General features: G+C 41.5%; 1 protein-coding gene across 4 annotated transcripts in view; it reads right to left on the reverse strand.

The window, feature by feature from the left end:
• FXN (frataxin) overlaps positions 1-22,610 on the reverse strand; it is a 70,821-nt gene that overhangs the window by 37,087 nt on the left and 11,124 nt on the right. For all 4 annotated transcript variants that reach the window (XR_011649387.1, XR_011649386.1, XM_058301705.2 and 1 more), the window contains exon 3: positions 9,574-9,694. Coding sequence is in view for 2 of the 4 variants with exons in the window: in XM_058301705.2 (XP_058157688.1) it covers positions 9,574-9,694 (121 nt within the window). In the remaining 2 variants the exon portion in view is untranslated. The remainder of the gene's footprint in view (positions 1-9,573; positions 9,695-22,610) is intronic.

Genomic DNA, 22,610 nt, shown 5'->3' on the forward strand with positions numbered 1-22,610 from the left:
AGGATTCTGGTAAGATCCTGCAGCTGGCCACTAAGCCAAGGTTGTATTGCTTGAGGCATTGAGGTAAACCGAATCCAGCTGCTTCTAATTTGCTTCTAATGAAAGATTCATTGAAAGCTGGGCTTCATTAATCCTACAAGAACAGGTTGTTGAACTATTTTTGTGGCTTACTAATACATGTTTGCATGTGTGGCAAAGTTCAGCCCGAGACTTGCTTTCCCTGTAACTTAGCCCCTGGTAGAGAGGACTGCACAATGGTCAAGCTGACGAGGTCCCTTTGTAATGGTACCCTAAGAATCTCTGTCCGCTAAGGGTGTTGCCATATGGACTTTTTTTTGTGGTACAGGGAGCCAGGGAATGAAGCCAGGACCTCGTATGTGGAAAGTCGGCGCTCATCCACTGAGCCACATTGGCTTCTGTGAGTTGGTTTTTTCGTTTGTTTTGCTTGTTTGTTTTTTCAGGAGGCACTGGGAACAGAACCCAGGACCTCCTATGTGGGAGGCAGGCATTCAACTGCTTGAGCCACATCTGCTCCCGGTACAGACTTTTAAAGCTTTCCCCAGACAGTGCTCCATTTTCTGCCATGGACAGCCATCACTTAATCGATGTGAAAGGAATTCAATATTTTCCTGCTCTGTTGACCCTATTTTTACTGCCAAGTCCTCACTCTTCTTCAAACTGGACTTGATGCTTTCTCCAGGGCTTTATTGGATGGAGTCCCTTCTCTTTATCTAGCACTCTCACAGCAATATCCAAAACCATTTATATTGTGTTAGCCTGACAGCTGGTTGCCATAAATAATTCCATGATTTAATCCAAAATGCACACTGCATAACATTTCCTGGTATTAATTAATTGCTGCCAAGAGGATTAACCTCTGCAGGGAATTTTCTCCCACTGGCAAAAAAGAGCAGCTCCAAGACTTAATCAACAATTCAAAGCGCAGAGGCGGCCATTTGCTCAAGACTGCCACCTCATGGCTAGTCTATGAAGACTAGCATTCCCTTGGCTTCCAGGTGCTGTGGCTGAAGAGCAGCCAGCCCAGAGGTTCTGACCCCAGCTATACATTAGATTTTTCAGGGGAGTGTTAAAAACCTTCATTGACCCACCACATGCCAGGGCAATTAAATAAAAATCTCTATGGGTGTGATCCAAGGGAGCACATTTGAGCATTTCAAAAAGATGCTTGTCAGAGAGGCACCCCGACCTATCACTGACGTGATCTCCAAGAGTTGAGCTCTTGTCTGAGTATTTTGAATAACGCCTAGGCAATTATTTCACCACTGCACAGCAACTAGCAGTCTAGTTCAGTGCTCTCCATACCTGTAATGTGAGGCATCTTATTAGACAAAAAGATACCCAGGCTCAACCCTGATTTGCCTTTTCAAAAAAATTAACTTTTTAAAACTTTATTTTGTTGTACATTTAATAATTGAAAATATAAACAATTAAAAACTAAAAAGGAAACACAGTTGAATAAAAACATAAATTTCTCAATTACATGTACCGAATACCTACCTATACATTTGTTTTTCTTTGTTTGTTTTTTGAGGTACCAGGGTTGGAAATTGAACCCTGGACTTTGTATGCGGGAAGTTGGCACTTAACCACTGAGCCACATTGGTTTCCCTACATTTGTTTTTTAATCATACAATATGTTACCCAATATATTTGGTTCATAGCCATGCCAATGAAATCATATGGTATTTGTCCTTTTGTGTCTGGCTTGCTTTGCCCGACATGTCCTCCGGGTTCATCCATGTTGTCATATGCTTTAAGACTTCATTTCCTCTTACAGCCGCATAATATTCCATCGTTTGAACAGACCACAGTTTGTTTATCCACTCATCTGTTGATGGACACCTGAGTTGTTTCCAACTTTTGGCAATCATGAATAATGTCGTTATGAACATAGGTGAGCAGATGTTCGTTCGTGTCCCTGCTCTCAGTTCTTCTGGGTATATACCCAGTAGTAGTAGTGCAGGGTCTCATGGCAAGTCTATATTCAGCTTCTTTAGGAACTGCCAAACAGTCCTCCACAGTGGCTGTACCATTCTGCATTCCAACCAACAGTGAATAAGTGTTCCAATCTCTCCACATCCTCTTCACCACTTGTAGTTCTCTGTCTTTTTCATAGTGGCCATTCTGATAGGTGTGAAATGATATCTCATTGTAGTTCTGATTTGCATTTCCCTAATCATTTCTTCTTGTGTTTTTTTGCCATCAATATTTCTTCTTTGGACAAATGTCTATTCAAGTCTTTTGCCCATTTTTTAATTGGGTCATTTGCCTTTTTATTGTTTTTTTTTAAAGGTTTATTTATTTATTCCCACCCCCCCCCCCCCTTCCCCTCCTCACACCCTGCTGTTTTTGCTGTCTGTGTTGTCTTCTCTTTTTCTGTCCTCTAAGATTCACTGGGATTCGATCCTGGAGACCTCTGATGGGGAGAGAAGTTCCCTGTCAATTGCACCACCTTAGTTCCTGGTTTCTGCTGTGCTTCACCTGGACTCTCCCTGTCTCTCTTTTGATGCATCATCATCTTGCTGCGTGACTCATTTGTGTAGGGCACTGGCTCACCATAGGATACTCATGCAGGCACTGGCTTGCTGCATAGGCACACTTTCTCTTCTTTTTCACCAGGAGGCCCCAGGGATTGAACCTGGATCCTCCCATATGGTAGGTAGAAGCTCTATCACTTGAGCCACATTGCTTCCCATGTCTTTTTATCATTGAGTTGTAACATCTCTTTATATATCCTGGATATTAAACCCTTATCAGATATGTGATTTCCAAATATTTTCTCCCATTGAGTTGGCTGCCTTTTTACCCTTTTGACAAAGTTCTGTGAGATGCAAAAGTGTTTAATTTTGAGGAGGTTCACTTATCTTTTTTTGTTGTCATTGCACATGCTTTGGGTATAAGGTCCAAGAAACCACCACCTACTACAAGGTCTTGAAGATGTTTCCCTACATTTTCTTCTAGTAGTTTTATGGTCCTGGCTTTTGTATTTAGGTCTTTGATCCATTTTGAGTTGATTCTTGTATAGGAAGTGAGATAGGGATCTTCTTTCATTCTTTTGGTTATGGATTTCTAGTTCTCCCAGCACCATTTGTTGAAGAGAATGTTTTGTCCCATTAACATTAACTTGGTAGGTTTGTCAAAAACCAGCTGAATGCATAGGTGAGGGTTTATTTCTGGGTTCTCAATTCTATTCCACTGATTGATATGTCTATCTTTATGGCAGTGCCATGCTGTTTTTTTTTTTTTTTTTTAAGATTTATTTTGGATTTCTCTCCCCTTTCCTGCCCTTCCCGCCCCCAGTTGTCTGCTCTCTGTGTCCATTTGCTGTGTGTTCTTCTGTATCCGCTTGCATTCTTGTTAGTGGCACCAGCAATCTGTGTCTCTTTTTGTTGCGTCATCTTGCTGCGTCAGCTTTCCGTGTGTGTGGCACCACTCCTGGGCATGCTGTGCTTTTTTCACATGGGGCAGCTCCCCTTACGGGGTGCACTACTTGTGTGTGGGGCTCCCCTACATGGGGGAAACCCCTGCGTGGCAGGGTATTCCTTGCACGCATCAGCACTGCACATGGGCCAGCTCACCACACAGGTTAGGAGGCCCTGGGTTTGAACCCTGGACCTCCCATGTGGTAAGCGGATGCTCTATCTGTTGAGCCAAATCTGCCTCCCTGCCATGCTGTTTTGACCACTGTAGCTTTGTAATATGTTTCAAGGTCAGGCAGTGAAATTCCTCCCAAGTCACTCCTCTGTTTTAGGATGCTGTTGGCTATTTGGGTGCACTTTCCCTTCCAAATGAATTTGGTAATTGCCTTTTGTAATTCTGTAAAGTAAGCTGTTGAGATTTTGATTGGTATTGCATTGAATCTATAAATCAGTTTGGGTAAGATTGACATTTTAATGATATTTATTTTTCCAATCTATGAACATGGAATGTCTTTCCATTTGTTTAGGTCTTTTAAAATTTCTTTTAGCATTATTTTGTAGTTTTCTGCATATAGGTCCTACACTTCTTTGGTTAAATTAATTCCTAGGTATTTGAGATTTTTTGTTACTATTGAAAATGGAATTTCCCCCGATTTCCTCCTCAGATTGTTCAGTACTAGATTTTTGCGTGTTGATCTTGTATCCTGTCGCCTTGCTGAACTCATTTATTACTTCGAGTAGCTTTGTCATGGATACTTCAATTTTTAAATACAGGATCACATCATCCACAAAGAGAGTTTTACTTCCTCTTTTCCTATTTGGATGCCTTTAGACTTTTTTTCTTGTCTAACTGCCCTAGCTAGAACCTCTGGTACAACAGTGAATAACAATGGTGACAGTGGGCATCCTTCTCTTGTTCCCAGTCTTAGAGGGAAAGCTTTCAACTGTTCCCCATTGAGTGTGATGTTGGCTGTGGATTTTTCATATATGCCTTTTATCAGACTGAGGAATTTTCCTATTATTCCTCTTTTGCAATGTTTTTATCAAAAAAGGATGCTGGATTTTGTTGAATGCCTTTTCTGTGTTGAGATAATCATGTGGTTTTTTTTTCCTTCAATTTGTTTAGGTGGTGTTTTACATTGATTGATTTTCTTATGTTGAACCAGCCTTGCATACCAGGAATAAATCCCACTCGGTCAGGATGCATAAGTCTTTTGATATGCTGTGGGTTTGATTCGCAAGTATTTTGTTGCGAATTTTTGCATCTATGTTCATTAGAGAAATGGTTCTATAATTTTCTTTTCTTGTAGTATTTTTTTTTTTAAGATTTATTTATTTCTCTCCCCTCCCCTCATCGCCCCCCCCCTCCCCAGTTGTCTGTTCTCTGTGTCTCTTTGCTGCGTCTTCTTCGTCCGCTTCTGTTGTTAGTGGCACAGGAATCTGTGTTTCTTTTTGTTGCATCATCTTGTTGTGTCAGTTCTCTGTGTGTGCGGCACCATTCCTGGGCAGGCTGCACTCTCTTTCACGCTGGGCGGCTCTCCTTATGGGGCGCACTCCTTGCGCGTGGGGCTCCCATACGCGGGGGACACCCCTGCATGGCAGGGCACTCCTTGCGCACATCAGCACTGCGCATGGGCCAGCTCCACACCGGTCAAGGAGGCCCAGGGTTTGAACCGTGGACCTCCCATGTGGTAGACGGACACCCTAACCACCAGGCCAATTCTGCTTCCCTCTTGTAATATTTTTTTTTTTTTTAAAGATTTATTTTTATTTATTTAATCCCCCCCGGTTGTCTGTTCTTGGTGTCTATTTGCTGCATCTTGTTTCTTTGTCCGCTTCTGTTGTCGTCAGCGGCACGGGAAGTGTGGGCGGTGCCATTCCTGGGCAGGCTGCTCTTTCTTTTCACACTGGGCGGCTTTTCTCACGGGCGCACTCCTTGCGCGTGGGGCTCCCCCACGCAGGGGACACCCTTGCGTGGCACGGCACTCCTTGCGCGCAACAGCACTGCGCATGGCCAGCTCCACACGGGTCAAGGAGGCCCGGGGTTTGAACCGCGGACCTCCCATATGGTAGACGGACGCCCTAACCACTGGGCCAAAGTCCGTTTCCCCCTCTTGTAGTATTTTTATCTGGCTTTAGTACTCGGGTGATGTTGCCTTCATAAAATGTGTTGGATAATTTTCCCTCCTCTTCAATTTTTTGGAAGCGTTTAAACAGAATTGGTGTTACTTCTTTTCAAAATGCTTGGCAGAATTTACCTGTGAAGCCATCTGGTCCTGGACTTTTCTTTGCTGGGAGATTTCTGATGATGGATTCAATCTCCTTCAATGTGATTGGTTTGTTAAGATCTTGTATTTCTTGTAGTGTCAGTGTAGGTTGGTTGTGCATTTCTAGGAATTTGTCCATTTCATCTAGGTTGTCTAGTTTATTGGCATACAGATACATAATATCCTCCCATGATTCATTTTATTTCTGCGGGGTCAGTGGTAACTTTTTCATTTCTGATTGTATTTATTTGCATCTTCTTTCTTTTTTTTTTCTTTTGTAGTCTAGCTAGGGGTTTGTCAATTTTATTGATCTTCTCAAAGAGCCAGCTTTTGGTTTTGTTGATTTTCTCTATTTTTTTTTTGTTGTTGTTCTTAATTTATTTCTGCTCTCATCTTTATTTCTTTTTTTCTGCTTGCTTTGGAATTGGTTTGTTGTTCTTTTCCTAGTTTCTCTAGTTGTTCAGTTAAATCTTTATCTCTTTCTTATTTTTTAATATAGGCATTTAGGGCTATAAATTTCTTTCTCAAGACTGCCTTCACTGTATCCCATAAGTTTTGATACGTTGTGTTCTCATTTTCATTTGTCTCAATATATTTACTGAGTTCACTTGCAATTTTTTCTTTGACCCACTGATTATTTAGGATTGTGTTGTTCAGCCTCCACACATTTGCCAATTTACTTTTTTCCCATTATTGATTTCCAGTTTCATTCCAGTATGATCTGAGAAGGTGCTTTGTATAATTTCAGTCTTTTTATATTTATTGAGAGCTGCATTATGCCCTAACATGTGGTCTATCCTGGAGAAAGATCCATGGGCACTTAAGAAGAATATATAACCCACTGAGTTTGATGCAGTGTTCTGAATATGTCTGTTAGGTCTAACTCATTTATCATATTGTTCAGGTTCTCTTTTTCCTTGTTGATCTTCTTTCTAGTTGTTGTATCTAATGATGTGAGTGGGATGTTGAAGTCTCCAACGATTATTACAGAGCTGTCTATTTCTCCCTTCAGTTTTCCCAGAGTTTGTCTCATGTATTTTGGGGCACACTGGTTAGGTGCATAGATATTTATGACAGTTATATCTTCCTGGTGGATTGTCCCTTCTATTACTATAAAGGCCTTCTGTATCTCTTGTAACTTTTTGCATTTAAAGTCTGTTCTACCTGATGTTAGTACAGCTACCCATACTCTTTTCTGTTTACTATTTGCGTGGAGTATATTTTCCAACCTTTCACTTCCAGTCAGTTTGTATCCTTGGGTCGAAGGTTTCTTGTAAGCAGCATATGGATGGCTTAAGTTTTTTTATCCATTCTGTCAGCCTTTATCTTTTGATTGGGGAGTTTAATCCATTCACATTCAAGGATACTACTGTACATGCACTATTTACTTCCTCCATTTTATTCTTTGGTTTTCATGTCATACCTTATTTTTGTCTGTCTTTTTACATTTTTGGTTATCCTTTCTGCTATTTTTTCTTCTATACTCTCCTCCAAGCCTATCTCTCCTGTCTTTTTCTTTCAGATTCTAAGGCTTCCTTTAATATTTCCTGCAAAAGTGGATTTTTTTTTTTTGCAAACTCTTAGTTTCTGTTTGTTTGTGAATATTTTATACTCACTTTCCTATCTGAAGGACAATTTTGCTGGATAAAGAATTCTCTGCTGGCTGTTTTTCTCTTTCAGTATCCTAATGTATCATATCACTGTCTTCTTGCTTCCATGGTTTCTGAAGAAAAATCTGCGCTAAGTCTTACTGGACATCCCTTGTATGTGACGGTTTCCTTCTCCCTTCCTGCTCTGAGAATTTTCTCTATATATTTGACATTCTGAGTAGTATGTGTCTTGGAGTAGGTCTATTCAGATTTATTCTGATTGGTGCATGGTGTGCTTCTTGGACATGTAATTTATTTCTTTTGTGAGAGTTGGGAAAATTTCAGCTATGACTTCCTCAAACACTCTTTCTGTTCCTTTTCCCTTCTCTTCTTTTGGAGAAGAGTATGTTGTTGTGTTTTGTGTTGTCCTTTACCTCTATGAGCCCCTTCTCAATTTTTCTCCATTCTTTTCTCTCTTTCCTCTTCAATTTTAGCTGTTCCGTCTTCTTATTCTTTCTCCTATCATTTCAAGTCTGCTCTTGTATGCCTCAAATGTTTTTGATCTCACCTATTGTCTTTCATTCCCATGAGCTCTGTTACATTTCTGTCCAGGATTTCAAATTCTTCTTTGCGCTTGCACAATGTCTTCTTGATGTCATTTATCTCTTTGACCATATTGTCTTTCAACTCATTAATTTGATTTTGGAAATTGTACACATCTCGCTGATTAGTTCTCTCAGATTCTGCATCTCTTCTGGGGCTTTGATATATTCCTTTTCTTGGGCCATGTCTTCTCCTTTCTTAATATGGCCTGTGAATTTTTTTGCTAATGTCTAGGCATCTGATTAGGATGTAGTTTACTCAGATGCTCAGTTTCTTTCTCTTTTGTAGGGATTTGAGGCAGGAGACTGTATGTTACCACTGTCTTTGATTCTTGGCTCAACCTGGATTATTAGGATTGTCCTGCTGGTTGCTCAAAACTGGGCATTGGACCAGTAATTGGCTGTAGAGTCACTTCCTAGGGCCTTGGGGAGGCAGGCTATAGAGACCAGAAAAAGCCTCTCCTACTTATTTTTAATTTCCTTGTGTGCAATTCCTTGGTCTGCCAGTAAATGGTGCTCTTTGGCAGCTCTCAGTTCAGTGCCTGGTTGGAGTGTATTTGTTGCAACACAGTGATCAATGTGATAGAGGTTCCTGTCTGGAACCTATCAGCCTCATAATTCAAACTTACTCTGAGACAGTTCTCTAGGCTTCTCTGGCAGCCCCCTCCATTTTCCCAGGTCTGAAATATTTCCATTCCCCTCTGAGTCCTCAAGAATCAGTCCCTGTTAGAGGAGTTGGGAGGGTATCTTTAGCCCCTTGCCGGCTCCAGGACAAACAATGGCGCAGCCCCACATGGCCTGGAAGGGCTCCTGGGACACAACAGACCAAATTTGTGGGTCAAAAGCTGAGTCACCCTTAGGCTGTGTCCCTCTCTCCCCCCTTTCCTGGGATAGTAGATCTCTGGAGCCCCCTTTGCCTGTAGTCACAGGCCCAGAGGCCCAAGAATTCTAAAATGTCTTTAGTGTGGTGGATGGTGCCAGCAGCAGCAGCCAATGGTTTCAACTCACAGTTCTGTCATCGCGATTTCCCTCCTTTGTCCCTGTCTCCTCTGGGCGGTGTCCAGCCTTCCTAAACCCTAGAAGATCTTTTTCTAGGTTGTTTCAGTTTGTCCTCTAGCTATTTTTCTGGAGGAGAAGAGAATCCTGTGTCTTTCTAGTCTGCCTCTTTCCAGAAGTCTCCTGATTTGCTTTTTTTTCTAGTTAAGCCAGTAGGTTGAGAAAATGGGATGAGAGAACAAAAACGGGAGAAAATAACAGATTACACATGCCAAAGTGTAGGTGCCAGCTGCTCCAGGCAGAGTTAAATTTAGCTCCTGTGGTTACCTTTTCCGCTTTTAATTGTTCTTCCTCTTGCTAATGTTCTGGGGGAGCAGCCCCAGCTGTTTGCTGTTCTTATTGATTAACCCACTTATCCCTGATTTGCTTTTAAAGGTATGAGGTGGAGCTTGGAAGTCTATATTTTTAACCAAAAATAAGGCTCAAAGAGACCGAGTGATTTGCCCAAGGACACAAGCCTGGTAGAGCTGGGCTAAAACTTGAACCCTGTCTAGGCTTTAGACCCCACCTTTAATCCCACGCTGCTTGGTGCTTACTGCTGCTGGAGAGGTCATCTCTATTTTAGTGAGCAAAAATTCTGATAGAGGAGTCAGAAAAAATTTAAAAAGCCAAGAGTTACCCCAAATGAAACATCATAATCCTCAAACGTGCAAGATTTATCTGCAAGGTCTTCAAAAAACTCTGCTAAGGAATCCAGTGTTTCCTCTGCCAGTCTTTCATAGGTTGTCTCATCTAGAGAGCTGCAGGGGAAAATAGCAAAAACAACATGATTACTAAACTACCCCATTTTATTAATATCAAATTTACACATTTTTTATTAAAATCTTAAAAATTAATGGCAAATGTCTAACATGTACAGAGTAAAAATTTGAATAGCATGAAAGGGTTTACATCTTTCTTTCCAAACAGATAATCCCCATCCCCAAAAGCATGTATCTTCTTGGAATTTTATATCCGTTCAATATACAAATGAACACATTGTATTTTTCATTTAATATGATGGAAGCTGTTCCATATTAGCATACACTGATTTTCATAGTCTTTTATTTTTTTTAACCAGCCCCCTTCAGCTGGACATTGAGATTGTTTCCACTGCCTTTTTTTTTTTTTTTTTTTTAAGGTACTAGGGGCTGGGAATTGAACCCAGGACCTCATATGTGGGAAGCCAGCACCCAACCAGTGAGCCACATAAGCTCACCTAAGTTGTTTTTTTTGTTTGTTGTTTGTTTTGTGTTTTTAAGGAGGCACCCGGAACCAAACTCTGGACCTCCCATGTGGGAGGCAGGCACTCAACTGCTTAAGCCACATCTGCTCCCCTCGATTGCTTTTGTTATTAAAATTTATGTCTGGCAAACCATGAAGTCAGAGAAAATATTTGCAATATGTTTTTCTGATTAAGGACTTATATCCAGAATATATAAAGAACGCCTGCAAAAAAAATAAGAAAAACTCAATAGAAAAATGCGTAAAATAGTTGAACGTATTTCATAAAAGAATATAACTAAATGACCAATACAAATAGGAAAAGGTGCTCAACTTTGTTAATAGTCAGAAAAATGCAAATTAAAATCACAATGACATACCACCAGAATGGCTAAAATGACAGACAGATAATATGAAGAGTTGGCCAGGAAATGAGGCAATCAGAGCTTTGAGATATTGCTGACTGGGAAGTAAACTGGACAATCATGTTGGAAAACTGTAGAGCAGTATCTACTAAAGCTGAACACATTCATATGCTATGACCCAGCAATTCCACTCTTGGGCATATATCCAATAGAAATGCATTCACATGTTTACCAAAAGAAATGTGTTAGCACATTCATAGCAGAGCTTCCAATAGCTCCAAACTGGAAACTGCCCCAGTGCCCACAGGTAATACAGCAGATAAAGAAATTGTGGTATAGTCATACAATAGAACATGATAAAGGGAAACACAGCTATATGTAACTATAAGAACATTTATGGATGAAGCTCACAAACATAATGGTGGCTGAAAAAACACTCAAAAACTGATACTTAATGATTCAGTTTATATAATACAAAAACAGGCAAAACTAATTCATGCTATTGGAAATCAGGATGGTAGTTTCTCTGTGGCAGGGAGAAGTTAAGTGACTAGAAGTTAGCACAAGGGAGGCTTTTAGGGAGCAAGTAACATTTTTACAAAGAGTTTTCATTTTGGAATAATTTTAAACTTACAGGACAGTTACAAAAATAATACAAATCCCACACAGAGAACTCCAGCATACTCCCCCAACCCTATACTGAGCTCTACCAATTTTGACATCTTGTCACCTTTGCCATATATTCTCCTGTCTCTGTCTCTCTCCTTCCCTCCCTCCTTCTCTCCTTCCCTCCCTCTTTCTCTCCTTCCCTCCATCCCTCCCTATCTTCTGAACACTGGGAGCAGACTGACACTAATCCTTGAACACATAGTTCCATGAACATTTCCTATGAACAAAGATACTCACTTACATGATCACCTTAAGCGTAGTTACCAAGTTGGGGAAATTTAGTATTGATATAAAGTTTACATTCTATCCTCCACTTTTTCTTAAGTTCAAATAGTGTCCTTTTGAGACTTTTCTCCTCCATTCTTAGATCCCATCCAGTATCAAGTAGTCATTTAATGTCCATTATCAATTTAGATCTTCCCTCCCTTCCACCCTCTTTTCCTTCTTCCCTCCCTCCCGCTCTTTATTTCAAATTGTAGAAACATACATATAATGCAAATCTTCCCATCCCAACTCCTCTCAAACATACCATTCAGTGAGATTAGTCACATTCACAATGTTGCAGTTCCCTCACCACTATCTTTACTAGAACTTTTCCTTCATCCCAAACAGAAAACTGACATTATTTTGCATTAATTTCCTATTGCCCCTCCTCTCAACCCTGGCTCTATAAATGTGCAAATTCTGATATTTTCCTAATCAGAGAATTACATATAACATCCTGAATCTAAAACAATCTCATTGGCTTTGATACTAATTCATCTTCATGAATATAAACACAATATGCTCCTATACACCCCTACCCCTTACTTTTATGTACTTCTTGTCACAGATTACATGTTTATACATTAGGAGTCCCAAACCATTGATTTATCATTACATTTTGTGCACCCGCCTTTTAGATCCTGCAGGAAATAAAAAGTGGAGTTACAAATAAAAAATACAATAGTACTGGTATTTATATTTACCCATGTCATTATCTCTACCAGAGATCTTTATTTCTTCATGTGGTTTCAGTCAATTGTCTAGTGTCCTTCCTTTTCAACCTGCAGAACTTCCTTTAGCATTTCTTGTAGAATTGGTCCAGGGGTGACAAATTCCCTCAACTTTTGCTTACCTGGAAATGTCCTAATCTCTCCCTCATTTTTGAAAGACAGTTTTGCCAGATAAAGAATTCCTGGTTGGCTTTTTTTTTTTTTTTTTTTGCTTTCAGCACTTAATTATGTCTTCCTACTGCCTTATTGCTTCCAGAGGTCTCCAAAGAGATCTTAGTTGTTTTTTTTTTAGGTACCGGGGCTGGGGATTGAACCTGGACCCTTGTATGTGGAAAGCTGGCACTCAACTTGAGCCATATTGGCCCCCCGAGTTGGATTTTTCCTTTGTTTTGCTTGTTTTTTTTGTTTTTTTTTTTTTTCAGGAGGCACAGGGAACCGAACCTAGGACCTTCCATGTGGGAAGCAGGAGCTCAACAACTTGAGCCACATCTTCTGCTCCCCCATCTAACCTTAATAAGGCTCCCTTGTATGTGACATGTTGCTTCTCCCTGCAGCTTTTGGAATTCTCCCTTTATCTTTGGCATTCAACAGTTTGATTATAACATGGCATGGTGTGGATCTATTTGGGTTTATCCTGTTGGGAGTTCATTGAGCATCTTGGATGTGTATATACCTTTGGTTAAATTTGGGAACTTCTCAGCCACTATTTCTTTCAATATTCACTCTATTCCTTTCTCTCTTCTTCTTCTGGGATTCCCACAATGTGTATATTGGTACTCCAGATGGTGTCCCACAGGTTCCTCAGGTTCTGCTCACTTTTCTTCATTCTTTCTTCTTTCTGCTCCTCAGACTGATTTCAATTGTCTTGTTTTCAAGTCCACTGATTCTTTCTTCTGCCAGCTCCAATCTGCTCTTGAACCCCTCTGGGGATTTTTTTTTTTTCTTTTCATTTTTTAATTTTTATTTTTAAAGCTATTTAGATTACCTAAATGTTACAGAGACTATACAAGGGATTCCCATATGCCCTACACCCCAGACCTCCCACATTTTCCTGCAATAGCAACATCTTTCATTAGTGTGGTACATTCATTGCAATGATGAACACATTTTGGAGCATTGCCACTAAGCATGGCTTATAGTTTACATTGTAGTTTATACTCTCCCACTCAATTCTGTAGGTTATAGCAGGATATATAATGGCCTGCATCTGTCATTGTAATGGCATTCAGGACGATCCCCAAGTCCCAGAAATGTCCCCTTGTTACATCGGTTTTTCCCTCTCCCTACCCTTAGAACCTCCAGGCCACTGCCTCCACATCAGTGATACTTCTCCTAATGGTAGAATTACAGTTAAGTCTATAGTAGTATACCAGTAAATCTACTTTAGTCCATCGTTCACTCCCAATCCTGAGGATTCTAGGATGGTGATGCCCACTCCACCTTTAATTGGGGGGGGGGGGTATGGTGTTCAATCCCATAGGGCCAATGGATGGACTCTCTTGCTTGCAGTTGTCGATACTCTTAGTTCCTTGGAATGTTGGTATTCCATAATCTCCTCCTTGATAGTTGTCCTGGGTGAGTCCAGTGAACTGGACAGTACGTATTGCAACTCTGTTGAGGTTCAGGCCCAGCTGGCACATGGAAAGCCCAAAGATTTAAGGCTCTTGGACACAAACCTATCATCTTTAGTACTAATTATAAGTTCAAATACAAGGACAGACGAGCTATGTGTAGGGAAACCACAACTGAGTCCAACTCTGTCACACTGGGGAACATAAATTCCAAAGTAGGGCCCACTGGCAAGGGGCCAAACTCCTGAGCTCTCTGCCCTGCCTATAGTGTCTGGATGACTCATTACTCTTTACCTTTTTACCTTTTTGGCCTTTTGGTCAAGGTTCTTCCCCCACTCTCCTCCTCCCCCAGTTGTATTGCTTGTTGGTGCTTGGTAGTAATCCCTCGGTGCCAAGGAGGCTCATCCCTGGGAGTCATGTCCCATGCTGGGGAGAAGTTATTGTTCTTATATGCTGAGTTTGGCTTAGAGAGAGGCCACATTTGAGCAACAAGGAGGCTCCCAGTAGCTAACTAGTAGGCACCCTACACTACTAGGCTAAGTTTCAATTTCAAGAGAAAAGGTTCATAAGCATAGTCATCAATATTAGGGGCTCATCAATGGACCATCATTCTTCACTAGTCATTGCCCCTGTACTTGGGGGATTGTTGCTGTTCCATTAGAGAATGTGACAGAGTTCCCCAGGATGTGAATTTGGTATTCTTTTGGTTATTGTATGCATCTCCACCCACTGTGACAATGCCCCAAGAACATCTGAACACATGTATATGCCTTATATGTATGTCCAGGTGAACTTCCTCCCATGTATCCCCCATCACTGGTACCCCACACCAATGATCCTCCCCTGCCACAGTTGTAACCCTTCTGTAATCCAAAACTTCTTCAAAAACAAAGCCAATAAAATAGCCAAATACAATTAATAAGAAAATGAAATAATGATAGTTTTAAACATAAGAAATAAAACACAGAAAACAATTTTAAAAACGAAAAATAAAATAATGAAAAATATAGAAAAAATTTTTTTGATGTTTTGCCTTTCATCTCTGTAATATCTGTTGTCCTATATGTACGGTGACATTTTCTTTCATTTATTCCCCAGTCTCTTACTTTTTTAAATTTTGTCTTCAAAGGAGTTTTAGGTCACAGTAAAGTCACATATAGAATACAGGGGACTCCCATTTACCCAACATCTTCCCTCTCTTCCCTCTTTCGGTTTTAATACCCTATTTACATATGGATGGCACATTTGTTACAACTGATGTACAAATATTGAAACATAGCTACTAACCACTGTCAATGGTTTACATTATGGTTAACATTTTGGACCATACACTTTTATAAATTTTTGATGAAATTTAACATGGCCTTTGCAGGATCATGTAGGACACTTCCATTGCCCCCTAAATACCCAGTGTTCCATTTATTCTATTCCTCTCTCCCCCTCCCCTTGGGGCCCAAAGACCACCAGGTTTCAGTCCTTGAAGGACAAGATTCATAGTTACTTTCAACAATACTGAGGGCTTGATACACTGGTCTGTCCTCTCCTATTAGGCACCACTCATGTTCTTGAGAGACTCCCGTCCCTCTGTTTGAGAACATAGCAGGCCTCCTCTGGGGAATTTTTAATTTCTGTCACTGTGGTCTTCAGCTCTGGTTCCTTTTTAAGATTTCCATCTCTCTATTGCTATTCTCTTTGTGTTCATCTATTATTTTTCTGATTTCCTTTACTTCCTTGTCCATATTTTCTTTCAGCTCTTTGAGGATATTTAGGACCAAGTTTTTAAGAGTCTTTGTCTGGAATATCCCAGGTCTGATCCTCCCCATTCATGGTTTCTAATGCTTTAATCTTCTCCTTTCCCTGGGCAATCACTTCCTCATTCTTTGTATGCTTTGTAATCTTTTATTCAAACATGGACATTTTGATATTTTAATGGGTTATCACTGGAATTTAGACTCTGAGGTGCCTGTTCCTTAAGCTAGTATTATCACAAGGCTTTCCCAGAATGACAGGAGCTAACAACAACAAAAAAGAAGTAAAAAAAGAAAACACCTTTCCCAGTCTTTGCACATCACCCTGTGTGAATGCTCTCCTTCAGCATTATTCATACAAAGAGTTTAGAAAATAGCTCCAGGTCAAAGCATATAGGCCTCCTGGTCCTTTCTGTGCAAGTATGTCTTACCTGGGATTTTTGCATTTGGCCCTGTTTAAATGAATAGGAATGCCCCCTCTCCCCTAGGAAAGTAGTCCTGGGAATGGTATTTTATGTCCAATGGCCAGCAATCCTTTGCTATAGGCAGCACAGCTTGGCTGCTGTCCCACAGCTTCTGTAGGAGAGTTCCTGGGCTGCCGTCTACACATGGGGCAAGTTTTTGGACAACAACTCCCTCAGACCACCACCAGGCTGAGATACATGCTCACAGTATGTGCAAGCAGATGGAGATACAAGCAGGTTGAGATACATGCTCACAGTATGTGCACAAGGGTTACTCTGCTCCCTCTGGAACTGGGACCGAGGATCTGCACTGGGGACATGGACCTACTCTGTGCTAGGTTTGGTGAGGGATGAGGGTGGGACCAGCCAGGGCGCCACAAGATCCTACTTTTAAGTGGCTGTTTTCTCAATTTGGTGCTCGTCCTCTTACTGCAGTCCTTTAACTGTTTTCTGGAGCTTTGAGAAAGATGTTTTTGCCTGTTTCTTATTAGTTGTTGAAAGCTTCTGTGGGGTACAGAACCTTGAAACTTCTCTCTCAGGTCATCTCCAGCAGGGAAGAAGAAGACTGGTAACATTTTATTTCTTGAGTTGGATGCTGGTTACATGAGTATGTTCAGTTTTCAAAAATTTATCAAGATGTATACTAATTATTTGGAGACGCTCTGGATGTATAGTATTTTTCCATTAAAAATTGCTATAAATTCATAGAAACAGAAAGTTGAGGTTGGGGGAGTGGGAGGGGAGAATGAGGAGTGAATGCTATTGGGTACGGGGTAGTAAATGTTTTGGAATTAGTCGTGATGGTTGCACAACCTTGTAAATATACTAGAAGTCACAGAATTGTACACTTTAAGTTGGTGAATTTTACGGTATATGAATCATAACTCAATTTTGAAAATTGCTATACTAAATTGGGACTTGGGGATCATCCTGAATATACTTATATGGGTTTTTATGCCCCTGTAAGGATATATCTGTAGAAGATGTGTAATGGACAACTCTGTGATCTTACAGAGTTTTCAAGAGGCCTAAAGTAAGACACCAGTGGGTGCTAGATAACTAAAGCAAGAAATAAAGATGTGCTCTATGATTTTCCCCTTGTGCCAGCCCACTCCCACCCCAAAAATACAATGTGTGGAAGCCTAAGGACTTGATCAGGAGATTGGCAAGGGATTACTCTCTGATGAGTCATTGGCCTGAGAGTGTATGTGGGGAATTTCCTTCTCTCTCTCCTCCCCTATAGTCAATTGAGCGGGAGCTGGAGAGAGTCTCAGGAGAGGGTGGCACATGTCTTGAGGAGTTTGAGGAACACAGGGATTTACACCTGGCTCAGTTATAAAGTCCAAAGTTAAGAGTTTAGCAGGTGCTACCTGACAACAGAGAGTTGGGCCATGGCAGAAGGTTGTCCTTCTGTGCATGGAAGGACAAAGGTAGACCCTGTGGAAGAGAGCTGGACTTGGGGTATTCTGAAAGGGCCCATTTAATAAGAGGTCCATTTGGAGGGGTGAGGGGACAGCAGCAGAGAGAGCCTGTGGGGAGGATTACTGGAAGCAGGCGCTGGAGGCGGAGGAAGTGTTGTCTGAGTGGGAACCAGGCTGGTGAGTCCCAAAGGTTAGGGGCGGGAGGGTCTGAAGACTAAAGTGGTCACCAGAAGAAGAACGAGGACAGGGTCTTCTGACATTCTGACACAGAGATTACTTCAATACCAGTGAGCTGAGGCTCTGCTCACCACTGCCAATCCCTTCCCCTTCTCCAGCCCATCCCCTGAAGGGCAAAAATAGCAGTGAAAAATGGGGGCTGGGGGTGGACAACAACAGTAGGTTTCTGAAAAGAAAAAACATGCCCAGCTGCCTGTGGTAGGCTTCCAGACTGGAGTTAAATCTGAGGTGGGGTGGGGGACAGAGGCTGTGAACTGCTTGGTATCATAATGGACCGACTTTCTTTTAATTTCTGAAAGCAAACAAAAAGTTATGGCATTTCATCTAGGTGTAAGAATGACTGATTTGATTGTAAGCAGTGACAAGAAAAGAAAAAAAATTAGCTAATTTATAATTTCAGATTTTGAGAATCCAGTTCATTTAACATAAGTTACACGTTATCCTGAAAACCTGAAAGAACTTGACAAAATCTGTTTAACTAGATATGTGGTGAAGGCAGCTAGATATCCACCACAATTCATTCCCCTCTTTTTCATGGACACAGGACTAGATTTTAAAACTTTTCACCTGTGGAAGCACTACTAGAACTAATAAGTGAGTTTAGCAAGGTAGAATATAAGACTGACATAAAAAAATAAAAAATAGTTCTATATACCAGCAAAAAACAATTAGAAATACAAACCAGAAAGTCAATATCATTTATAATAGCATCAACAACATGAAATATTCAGGGCTAAATCTGACAAAAGATATTCAAGATACATACATTAAAAACTAAAAAACACTGCTGAGAAAAATTAAAGACCTTTAAGCAGAGAGATATACCTTATTCATAGGTTGGAAGACATTATTGTTAAAATGTCACTTCTTCCTAAATTGATTTATAGAGTCAACTCAATCCCAACCAAAATCCCAGCAGGATTTTTGTAGAAATTGATATGTTGATTCTAAATTGATATAGAAATACAAGCAACCAGAATAGAATAGAGTTCAGAAATGGAACCACACATATATTGGCAAAGAAGCAAAAGGAATTCAGTGGAGAAAGCATAATATTTTCAACAAATGGTGCTGGAGCAATTAGATATACATATAAGAACAAAAAGAGAACTTCCATCCTTAACTCATACTACATACAAAAATCAACTCAAAATGATCATAGACCTTGAATGCAAAACTTAAAACTATACAATTTCTAGAAGAAAACATAGGAAAAAACCCTTTGTGACCTGGGCCAGACAAACATTTCTTAAACATGACATAAAAAGCATGCTCCAGGGAAGCGGATTTGGCCCAGCAGATAAGGTATCCACCTACCACATGGGAGGTCTCCAAGGTTCAAACCCAGGGCCTCCTGACCCATGTGATGAGCTGGCCCATGCGCAGTGCTGATGCGCCAAGGAGTGCTGTGCCACGCAGGGGTGTCCCCCACGTAGGGGAGCCCCACGTGCAAGGAGTGCGCCCCGTAAGGAGAGCCGCCCAGTGTGAAAAAAGTGCAGCCTGCCCAGGAATGGTGCCGCACACACGGAGAGCTGACACAACAAGATGACGCAACAAAAAGAGACACAGATTCCGGGTGCTGCTGACAAGAATTTAAGTGGAATATATTCTGCTGACAAGAATATAAGTGGAATATAAGAACACACAGTGAATGGACACAGAGAGCAGACAACTGGGGGGGGGGGGGAAGGGGGCTGGGTGGGGAAGGGGAGAGAAATAAATAAAAAATGAATAAATTAATTAAAAAAAAAAGCATGATCCATAAAAGAAGACATTGACAAACTGGCGTTCATATACATGAAAAACATCTGTTCTCTGACATATGTTTCAGAGAATGAAAAGACAAGCTACATATTGAGAGAAAATACTTGCAAAGCATATATTTGATAAAGGATATTTGTATCTAAAACATATAAAGAACTCTCAAAACTCAATAATAAGAAAACAAACTACTCAGTAAAAATATGGGCAAAGATTTAAATGGATATTTTACTGAAAGTATACTGATGGCAAATAAGAATATGGAAAGATGCTCAACATAATTATTTATTTGAGAAATGCAAATTAAAACACTGAAAGTATACTGATGGCAAATAAGAATATGGAAAGATGCTCAACATAATTATTTATTTGAGAAATGCAAATTAAAACCCCATGAGATACCACTCACATCTATTAGAATGACTAAAATTAAAAGACTGGTGATACAAAGTATTTTTTGGTGAGGATTAAAGGAACTAAAATCCTCATACACTCTATTGGGAACATAAAATGGTATATTCACTTTGGAGAAACAATTTAGCAGGTGCTTAAATTGTTGAACTTACGTATACCTACTATATGGTCCAGTCATTCCACTCCTAAATATTCATTCAAGAGAAAAAAAGCTTATGTCAATACAAAGACTTGTATACAAGTGTTCATAGCAGCTGCACAGCCCCAAACTGGAAACAACTTATATGTTCATCAACAAATGAATGGATAAGGGTACACTCCTCCATAATAAAAAGGAATGACCTACTGATACACACAAAATGAGTAAATCTCAAAGTAATTCATATAAAACTCTAAAAAGCAAACCAATTTTTAGTATCAGAAAGCAGATTAGTGGTTTAGGGTGGGGGGTGGGGGACAGGAGGAGTGGGAAGGAGGGAGGAGAATGGATTTGTACAGTGTATTGTGTGTCAATCATACCTCAATTAAAAACAAAACACAACTTCTCATCTGCATGAGGATCTGTTAAAATGCAAATTGGATTCAGCAGGTCTGTGTTATTAAGTTTCCAAGTGACGCTGAAGCACCTGGTCTGGGGATCCACTTAGAGCAGCCTGCCATGCAGAAGACCTGGCCATGCCTGAGGGCTTGCCATGAATTTGAGGGGAAGTGATACAACTCACTTCCAAGCCAAAGTGGGTCCCCTCCAGGTCCTCTTCCAGCTGTAAACCTGCAGAAGACGAGGTCCTAGGGGATCCTGGTCCCTAGGTGCACAAAGCCAAAACGTAAAATATGCAGCACACAGGACTTAGAGACTGCGTGGCAGGGGTTGATGGACACAGACCCAGAGGGCCAGGGAACTCGCAAGGCCACAACAAGGCTCTCTGTCAATCTGGGGCTGTGATGACTTGGAAGGCAGATGGTATTGCCTACTGAGCCTGGAGCTCTGGGCAGTGGGAGGTTTCTGGGTATAAGCAGTTCCTTGCTGCTTTTAGCGGGTACTACAAGAAAATAATGAGCCAGTAGAGAACTGGCATGTAGGCAAGTGGATGGAATGAAACGGAGAGTTACGAGATTAAAGGCTACACATAGACAGAAAAGTCAAAGGGAGAATATAAGGTTTTGAACAACAAAGACTTCCCATTAAGCCAAATAAAAAAAGGGACTCAACTCTAGGAAAAATCAGGTTAAGGGTATTACTGGTCCCTAATCTTACCATTTCTTACAACTTCAAGGTTACTTGCCCTTAGGATAAGAGAGCTGGGCATGGGTGTGAGGGTACAAAGAAATAAAGGCAGCTTGAGGCTCCCATATAGGAAATAAATTTGGATGTGGTTATTGGCAGGTGGGACTGACAGGGAATAAATAGATCAGAAACCTACTAGGTTTTTGGTGTTTTTTTTTTAAAGATTTATTTTTCTCTCTCCCCATTGTTTCGTGCTCGCTGTCTGCTCTCTGTGTCCATTTGCATTGCATTCTTCTGTGTCTACTTGTCTTCTCCTTAGGTGGCACTGGGAACCTATCCTGAGACTTTCTAGGGTAGGAGAGGTGCTCATTCTCTTGTGCCACCTCAGTTCCCTGGTCTGCTGCATCTCTTATTGTCGCTCCTCTGTGTCTCTTTTTGTTGTGTCACCTTGCTGTGTCAGCTTTCCATGCGGGCCAGCACTCCTGCATGAGCCAGTATGTCACACAGGTCAGCACTCCTGCACAGGCCAGCTCTCCACTTGGGCCAGCTCGCCTTCACCAGGAGGCCCCAGGAATCGAACCCTGGACCTCCTATATGATAGATGGGAGCCCAATTGCTTGAGCCACATCTGCTTCCCCTTACTAGGTCTTTAAGAGAGTTGTGGCGGCGGACTTGGCCCAGTGGTTAGGGCGTCTGTCTACCAAATGGGAAGTCTGCGGTTCAAACCCTGGGCCTCCTTGACCCGTGTGGAGCTGGCCCATGCGCAGTGCTGATGTGCACAAGGAGTGCCATGCCACGCAGAGGTGTCCCCCGCGTAGGGGAGCCCCACGCGCAAGGAGTGCGCCCTGTAAGGAGAGCTGCCTAGTGCAAAAGAAAGTGCAGCCTGCCCAGGAATGGCACTGCACACACGGAGAGCTGACACAACAAGATGATGCAACAAAAAGAAACACAGATTCCCATGCCGCTGACAACAACAGAAGCGGACAAAGAAGATGCAGCAAATGGACACAGAACAGACAACCAGGGCGGAGAAGGGAGGGGAGAGAAATAAATAAATAAATCTTTAAAAAAAAAAAAAATAGAGTTGTTATTATCAGAGAAATATAATTCCTGCTTAAAACAGTCCAGTGGAGTCTGGAACAGTCTTTGGAACCCCACCTGTTATCGGCAGGAACCTGAGGAAGCTGTGAAAGCTGGACGCCTACCACTGCCTGCCTGCCCACTCCCACTGTGAAAGCTGGACGCACTCCCACTGCCTGCCTGCCCATGGCCAAGGAGGAACCTCCCAGAGAGCAGAATCAGGGTTTCATGGATGAACTCCCTTCTGCCAGGGAAGAGGTCCTCCCAGTGCTGCTCAACGGGACTCTATGACTGCCAGGGGCCAGGGACTTGTCTCGATGGGAGTTGTTATTGTGGTTATTCTGTCCTTGACCTTCATTGTGTGTGTGTATAAGTGATAAGCCGGGAAACGGACTTTGGCCCAGTGGTTAGGGCGTCCGTCTACCATATGGGAGGTCCGCGGTTCAAACCCCGGGCCTCCTTGACCCGTGTGGAGCTGGCCATGCGCAGTGCTGATGCGCGCA

The sequence above is a fragment of the Dasypus novemcinctus genome, chromosome 8, assembly GCF_030445035.2.
Source record: "Dasypus novemcinctus isolate mDasNov1 chromosome 8, mDasNov1.1.hap2, whole genome shotgun sequence".
NCBI classification, from domain to species: Eukaryota; Metazoa; Chordata; class Mammalia; order Cingulata; family Dasypodidae; genus Dasypus; species Dasypus novemcinctus.